This window comes from Tupaia chinensis, unplaced genomic scaffold, assembly GCF_000334495.1.
Source record: "Tupaia chinensis unplaced genomic scaffold, TupChi_1.0 Scaffold145814_1, whole genome shotgun sequence".
NCBI lineage: Eukaryota > Metazoa > Chordata > Mammalia > Scandentia > Tupaiidae > Tupaia > Tupaia belangeri.
In genome coordinates this window covers 1158325-1166741 of record NW_006205672.1, presented here as the reverse complement: position 1 = coordinate 1166741, position 8417 = coordinate 1158325, and the positions used below count along the sequence as shown (strand labels likewise).

Genomic DNA, 8417 nt, shown 5'->3' with positions numbered 1-8417 from the left:
GCTGGACTCCCACATGGCCGACCACGGTTCAAGTCTCGGACCTGGTGGCTTGCTTTCTCACTACCTCTCTCTCTCTCTGTCTCTCTCTGATCAAACTGAAAAATAATGATATAATAATAAATAAAGTTAAATAAAATAATTCTTAAAAAAAAATGTCATGAGAGTGGGACCAGCAGTTTGCATAATGGCTATGTTGCTGGACTCCCACGTAGTCGACCGCTGTTCGAGTCCTGGACCTGGTGGCTTAAACTCATGCCGGGCGCGTGTGCGTGTATGCCCAAGATCCCGAGAAGAAAATGGAGGAGAAGGGATTGCGGCGTGGCTATCCCCTCTGGGGGGTGATTTCTCGATTTCTATCTCTCTGTCTCTCTCTGGCAAGCGCACGCGCCCTATAGCAAAAACCTCTCCAAAAAAAGGAAAAAAAAATGTCATGAGAGTGGTGGAGGCAGAACTATACAAAATAGCAATTAAAAATATTGATCTTGCGGGACCAGCAGTTAGCATAATGGCTATGTTGCTGGACCCCCATGTAGTCGACCATAGGTTTGAGTCCCAGACCCGGTGACTTGAAACTCACGCCAGGCACATGTGCATGAGTGCCCAAGATCTCAAGAGGAGAATGGAGGAGAAGGGAATATATATATATAACAGCAGTTAGCGTAATGGCTATGTTGCTGGACTCCCATGTAGTCAATCGCAGTTCACGTCCTGGACCTTACGGCTTAAAACTCAGGCCAGGTGCGTGTGCGTGCGTGCCCAAGATCCCAAGAGGGGAATGGAGGAGAAGGGATTGTGGCATGGCTATCCCCCCTCGGGGGTGATTTCTTGCTTTCTGTCTCTAAGTCTCTCTCTGTTTGTCTGGTGAGCACTCATGCCCTATGGCAAAAATCCCTTCAAAAAAAAAAGAAAAAAAATATTGATCTCAGGGACCACCAGGTGGCATAATGGTTATGTCAGTGGACTCTCATGTGGTTCGAGTCCCAGACCTGGCAGCTTAAATTCACGCTGGGCGTGTGTGTGCGCCCAGAGTCCCAACTGAGAATGGAGAAGGGATTGCAGTGTGACCATCCCCCAGGGAGGTGACTTCTTGCTTTCTGTCTTTCTGGTGAGCACATGTGCCCTACAGCAAAAATCTCTCCCTAAAAAAGAAAAGATACTGATCTTGGAGCCAGCAGATGCCATAGTGGTTAAGGTGCTGGACTCGCATGTGGCCACCCATGGTTCGAATGAATGTGGACCTGGTGGCTTGAAACTCGTGCTGGGTATGTGTGCGTGCCCAAAATCCCAAGAGGAGAATGGAGAAGGGACTGCTACATGGCCATCCCCCGGAGGATGATTTTTCACTTTCTCTTGTCTCTGTCTCTCTAGTGAGCATACGTGTCTTATAGTGAAAAATCTCTCTCTCAAAAAAAAAAATATACTTGTTGATTTTAGGATTAGGTGGTGACAAGGCAGTACTGTATCTAGTCCTTCGTGGTAGAAATCCTATGTTTGTGTCCTGGACCTACCGGAGTCAGCTGGGCACACCTGTCTGTGACCTAGACCTCCGAGACTGGGAGTATTTCGGCACGTAAAACCTGTTAAAGGTACCCCCTTCAGAAGAGATAAACTTAAAACAAAAAAAGAAAAGATCATTGATCCAACTTGATGAGCTGGGAAGAGTGATGAAGACCACCCTTACGGTTTTTTCTGTAGGACCTTATGTTTTACCATCAGAAACCACTGGGAACTCATAAGTTCTTTTAAAATGTAGGTGTTTGGGGCCAGTAGATGTCATGGTGGTTAAGACACTGGACTCCCACATGGCTGACCGTGGTTTGAGTCCCAGACCTGATGGCTCGAAAATCATGACAGGCACGTATGTGCACGTGCCCAGAATTCTGAGTGGAAAGTGGAGAAGAGACTCGTGCGACCACCCCCCCACCACCCCTCAAGGGATGCTTCTCACTTTCCCTCTCTCTGCCTCTCCAGTGAGTGCATGTGCCCTATGGCAAAAACCAAAATAAAGTAGGTATTTGACTTTACTTTTTTCTTTTTCTTTTTTTTTAGGTTTGACATAGGGCACATGTGGTCCCTGGAGAGAGACAGAGAGAGGGAAAGTGAGAAGCATCCCTTGAGGGGTGGATGGCCACATTATAATCCCTTCTCCAGTCTTCTCTGGGGATTTTGGGCAGGTACATAAATGCACCTCTCGTGATTTTCGAGCATCCATTTCCAGGACTTAAACTGCGGTTTGCCATATGGAAGTCCAGTACCTTAACTACCACACCACCTGCTGGGCCCTGATTTTACTCTCTCTTTTTTCAATATAGTATATTATTTAGCTTTATTTATTTATTTAATTTGACCAGAGAGGGACAGAACAAGAGAGAGGAAAATGAGAAAGCAAGCCACCAGACCTGAACCACAGTCAGTCATGTGGGAGTCTAGCTCCCCTAACCACCACGCTACCTGCTGGCCTCCTTGACATTACTCTTGATATGCTAAGTCAGACTTTCCCATATAGACTCTAGGTACCTCTGTTCTCTTTGAAAATGAAGACTTTATGGGATAGTTGGATGATACTTTGTGTGTGTGAGTGAGTGTGTATGTGTGTGAAGTTTGTTTATTTCTTGGTGGAGAGAGAGAGAGATACAGACAGGAATCCCCAAAAGGGTCTCACTGTATTTTACCATCTCTCCTAAGCCTTCTAGCCAGCCATGGTAATGGGCGTTGTCTATGGGCATGCCCTCCTTGTGCAGGACAATCTATTATCTGAGCCCTGAGTCTTCTCATATGTTCCAGTCGTAGTTGTGCCCTACCACCTGCTTCGCTGCAGCTGGGTTTAGATAGTACCATAAGCTTTAACTTTGATAGAAATTTTTGTTGGCTAAAATTATACTTCTCAGTGGAAGTAATTACATGAAATAACTTTGTTTTTTTTTTGTTTTGTTTGTTTGTTTGTTTCAATTTTTACTATAGGGTGCATGCACTCACCTGAGAGAGACAGGGAAAGTGAGAAATCTGCCCCCAGAGGAGATGGCCATGCGGCAGTCCCTTCTCTACTCTCTAGGGACTTGGGGCATGTGTGCACATGCACTTGGTGCAGTATTCAAGCCTCCAGTGATGGGACTCGAGCTGTATAGCTGGCCATGTGGGATCTAACGCTGTAATCTCTGTGCCACCTACTGGCCTGTGGAATACATATATACTTCCATTCATATATAGCTACATTAGGAAAACTGAACAGTATCTCTTTTAGGGATGTGTACATGGATGGTAAGGCATCTGTGTTTTTACCACCACTACCACCACCCCACCCCCACAGTTCCGAATCGTGACAAAGTGTGAGAACTGCCTTGTTCTTCGCCGTCAACCCCTCCATCTCTCACGACCTTTTCTACTCCACTCTGGTTTCCCTGCTATTGTGCATCTGCTGGTCTTGCCCACAGTCCTTACACTTAAAAGCTATTCCATCTGGACTCTGCTCAACACCTTCATTGTTTTTGGTATTTGGACTCCCACTTTATCTGAAGCTAGAGAGGCAGTAACTTCCCTGCTGGGAGAATAACTTGAAACAGTGTATCAGGGGATAAAATAGAATGCATGGTCCATAGAGTCAGCCCTTGGCCTCTTTTGCATAGCTGTGTTCCTGCCTGAGAATAGATCTATTTCCTGCTTGCAGAGTCTTATGCACTGTGCTAAGTACTTTGCATGCATTTAATCATCAAAGCAACCTAGGGTGGATGCCATAAAACCCATTTCACAGATGAGGTGGCACATGCCTGTGATCCTAGATGCTTGGGAGGCTGGGGCAGGAAGACTGCCTGAGAGCCTGTCTAAAAATAACACCCACACCCCACACACAGAAAGAATTGATTGGCTCCAGGGCTTACATAACTGTTTTTCACTCATCTGCCTTCTTTTGGTCTCTGTGAAGCTGAAGCTTGTATTCCATATTATCTGGATTCTTTTTAATTTTGGAAAAGTTGCAGGGATAGTAGAAGAGGTGAGGCCTCAAATCCGTGAAGTTTGCAGTTCAGTCATTGAGCATCTGACCAGATGATTGCATGGTGCTTTCCTACACTCAGTGCTGCCAAACATGTGATATTTTCTAAGTGTTTTTATGTTTCCTTCTTTATTTTACATTTGGAATACTTACATTTAACAGCAGACTTAAATTTTTTATCCGTGACAAAGCTTAATAACTCTTTTTTTTTTTTTTTAAAGGTTTTTGCTATGGGTTGCATGTGCTCGCCAGAAAGAGAGAGACAGAGGACAGAAAGCGAGAAATCCCCCCCCCCCGGGGGGGGGGATGGCCACGCCACAATCCCTTCTCCTTCATTCTCCTCTTGGGATCTTGGGTACACACACGCACACACACCCAGCATGAGTTTAAGCCACCGGGTCTGGATTTGAACTGCGGTCGAACATGGGAGTCCAGCGACAGCCATTACGCCAACTGTGGGTCCCCTAAAACTTAATAACACTTAAGTACAGTTTATATTTAAAGGTTCTTGTGGGAGCCAGCAGGTGGCATGGTGGTTATGGTGCTGAACTCCCACTTGGCTAACCATGGTTTGAGTCTCAGATCCAGAAACTTGAAAATCACTCCGGGTGTGCATGTATACCCCAAATCCTAAGAGAAGGGATTACAGCATGGCCATCCACCCTGAGGGATGATTTCTCACTTTTTATTTCATTGTCTCTCTCCAGTGAGCTCATGTACCCTATGGCAAAAACCTTAGCAAAGGAGCCGCCAGGTGATGTGGTGGTTAAGGTGCTGGACGTCCACATGGTTGACCACAGTTCAAGTCCTAGACCTGGCAGCTTGCTTTTTCATTTTCCCTATCTCTATTTCTCTTTGGTCAAATTAAAAAGTTATGATAATAAGGGTTGGCAGGTGGTGTGGTGGTGAAGGGCACTGGACTTTCACATGGCCAACCATGATTCTAGTCCTGGACCTGGCAGCTTGCTTTCTCACTTTCTCTCTTTCTCTCTTTCTCTCTTTCTCTCTTTCTCTCTCCCTCTCTGGTCAAATTTAAATAAATAAATAAATAAAGTTAAAATAATAATTTTTAAGGTAATGATAATAAAAAAATAATTGTAAAAATTTTACCTAAAAAAAAAAAAAGTGCTTGTGATGTAACTGTAGGTTGCTTTTGGAGAGTTTAAAAAATCCTCTGATGGGGCCTGATAGGTGGCATGATGGTTGAGACACTGGAGTCCAACATGACCAATCTTGGTTTGAGTCCTTGCTTTCTCACTTTCTCTTCCTCTGTCTCTCTATGGTCAAATTAAAAAATAATAACAAATACATAATTATTTTTTTAAAATTACCTTAAAAAAATTCTCTGATCATTAGTTAGTCTTTTTGTTTTGTTTTGTTTTTTTGGAAAGGTTTTGCTATAGGGCATATGTACTCGCCAGAAAGACAGAGAGAGACAGAGAGACAAAGTGAGAAATCAACCCCTGGGGGGTTGGCCATGATGCAATCCCTTCTCCTCCATTCTCCTCTCAGGATCTTGGGCACGCATTCACACATGCCCGGCGTCAGTTTAAGCCACTGGGTCTGGGACTCGAACCATGGTCGACTATGTGGGAATCTAGCAACATAAGCAACATAGCCATTACACCAACTGCCAGTCTTTTTTTTTTTTTTTTTGCATCAATAAGTCTAAAGTCTTGGGCATCTGTGTATTTAAAGAATTATTTATTTAATTTATTCATTATTATTTAATTTGTTATAGGTCACATGTGCTCATCAGAGAGAGAGAGGAAGTGAGAAAGCAAGCCACCAGGTCCAGGACTTGAGCTGCTGTCTGCCATGGAGAGTCCAACACCTTAGCTACCACGCACCTGCTGGCTTCCATCTGCATATTAAAGGAAAAAAGGGCTAGCAGGTGGCGTGGAGGTGAAAGCAGCTTGATTCCCACATCATTGACTGTGTAGGTTTAAGTCCTGGACCTGGCAACTTTAAAATCACCCCAGGCATGTGTGTGTTTGCTGGAAATCTGGAGAGGAGAGTGGAGAAAAGAATTACAGCATGGTCAGGCCCCGTCGCAGATTATGTCTAACCCCCCGCCTTCTCTGGCGAGCACACACGTTTATATAGTAAACTAAAATACATATGTAGGTGGTTCTGTGTTCCGCCGACTAAGAGCCACTGTTACATACCGTAGTGCGCCTCACACGAGAGGTGGTGATGGGGCTTGGGACTAGAGGACATGTTTCAGAGCTCCTACAACATTGCTCCTCTCCCCTCTGTCACCCTCATCTTACAGTGTGGACAATAGTGAGTATATGCGGAATGGGGACTTCTTACCTACCCGGCTGCAGGCCCAGCAGGATGCCGTCAACATAGTGTGTCACTCAAAGACCCGCAGCAACCCGGAGAACAACGTGGGCCTCATCACACTAGCCAAGTATGTGGACCGGAGGAGGGGGTGGCCTGGGGTTGGCTGTCTTCCCATGTGGACCGCTGTGGGTGGCTGCCCTTCTGTGGATTCCAGGAGGCTGCTTTTGCCATCGTCTTCCTAGGTGGCCATCTTTCCTATTCAGTGTACATGAAAATTGCAACTTTTTTTAAAGAATTACTTAACTTTATTTATTTTTAATAAATAAATTTATTTATTTATTACAGAGTGGGGGGGAGGTAAGAAGGCAAGCCGCAGGTCCAGGACTTGAACTGTGGTCAGCTATGTGAGAGTCCAGCACCCTTGTCCAGTGCCCTTAACCACCACACCACCTGCAGGCCCAGCAACCCTTTTTTTGTTTGTTTTGAGAGATTTTTGTTATAGGATGTGTGTACTCACCAGAAAGACAGAGTCAGAAAGACAGGAGAAAGTGAGAAATCACCCTCCAGGGAGGATGGCCACACTGTAGTCCCTTCTTCATTCTCCTCTCGGGATCTTGGGCACACACGCACATGCGCCTGGTGTGAGTTTAAACTACCAGCTCCGGGACTTGAACCTTGATCAACTACATGGGAATCCAGCGACATAGCCATTATGCCAACTGCTGGTCCCAGCAACCCATATTTAATACTAACCTGGATTAATTTTTTTAAATAATTATTCTATTTAATTTATTATTATTTTTTAAATTTGACCAGAGAGAGGGAAAGAAGGAAAGTATAACAGCAAGCTGCCAGGTCTGGGATTGAAACTGCAGTCAGCCATGTGGGAGTCCAGCGCCCCTAACCACCATACTACCTGCTGGCCCCCTAACCTGAATTTAATACAATTATAAAACTAAATCTCCTGGGGTGAAGAAATTTGCAGTATATTTTAAAGTTAGTCAAAAGTAATTTTGAATCAGAGCCTTTGGCCATATTTCAGACATCCTGTCGCTCCAAAAATGATTCATTTTAGGAATTGATAATCCCCACATGAGTAATCTCCCACCCCAGCATACATGCTGTTAGCTGGAGAATGTGTCTAGAAATGGAGAGGTGGGAGAGAGACCAAGTACCTTCCTTGTACTGTGAAGAATTCTGGTATAGAAACGGGAGGCAGAGGGCAAATTTCTTAAAAAACGCGTCAGTATCAGTTCTGTGCCTGGTATCGACTAGACACTAGATGCTTGATCAAGAATAGGGATTATAGGGGAACCAGCAGTTAACGTAATGGCTATGTCGCTGGACTCCCACGTAGTCGACCGCGGTTCCCGTCCCAAACCCGGTGACTTAAAACTCACACTGGGTGCGTGTGTGTGCGTGCCCAAGATCCTGAGAGGAGAATGGAGGAGGAGGGATTGCGGCGTGACCATCCCCCCTGGGGGTGATTTCTCACTTTCTGTCTCTATGTCTCTGTCTGTCTGGCGAGTGCAAACGCCCTATAGCGAAAAACCTTTCCAAAAAAAAAAAAAGAATAGGGATTATAGTTGTTCCCAAGATCTCTGAAGAACAGTAAATCAGGGATGGCATAATCAGCAGGTGGCAGAATGGTTATGTCGCTGGACTTCCATGTAGCTCATCACTGTTCAAGTCCAGAACCCGGTGACTTAAACTTATGCCAGGCGCGTGTGCGCGCATGCCCAAAATCCCTAGAGGAGCATGGAGGAAAAGGGATTGTGGCATGGACACCCCTACCCCCCTGGGAGGGGATTTCTCACTTTCTGTCTCTGTCTCTATCTCTGGCGAGTGCACGCACCCTATAGCAAAAAATTTCTCAAAAAAAAAAATAAAAAAGAAACCACACAGGCAAGTCAGACCCAGTTTGGAGGTCCTCATGCTGACCTGAGCTCACAGAAGCGCTTTTCCCACATCCTAGTGACTGTGAAGTGCTGACCACGCTCACCCCTGACACCGGCCGCATCTTGTCCAAGCTCCACACTGTCCAGCCCAAGGGCAAGATCACCTTTTGCACTGGCATCCGTGTGGCCCACGTGAGTCTCCCTGTGTCCCCTTGGTCGTTCCTTCCTGCCCTGCATTTCCC

General features: G+C 45.5%; 1 protein-coding gene across 1 annotated transcript in view; it reads left to right on the top strand.

Annotated features, from left to right (window-relative positions):
- Positions 1 to 8417, top strand: part of PIP5K1A (phosphatidylinositol-4-phosphate 5-kinase type 1 alpha) — a gene marked incomplete in the record, with an annotated part of 78924 nt that overhangs the window by 65949 nt on the left and 4558 nt on the right. Inside the window, 2 exon segments of the mRNA XM_027768303.1 lie at positions 6264 to 6404; positions 8253 to 8367. Of these exon segments, the coding sequence (XP_027624104.1) occupies positions 6264 to 6404; positions 8253 to 8367 (256 nt within the window).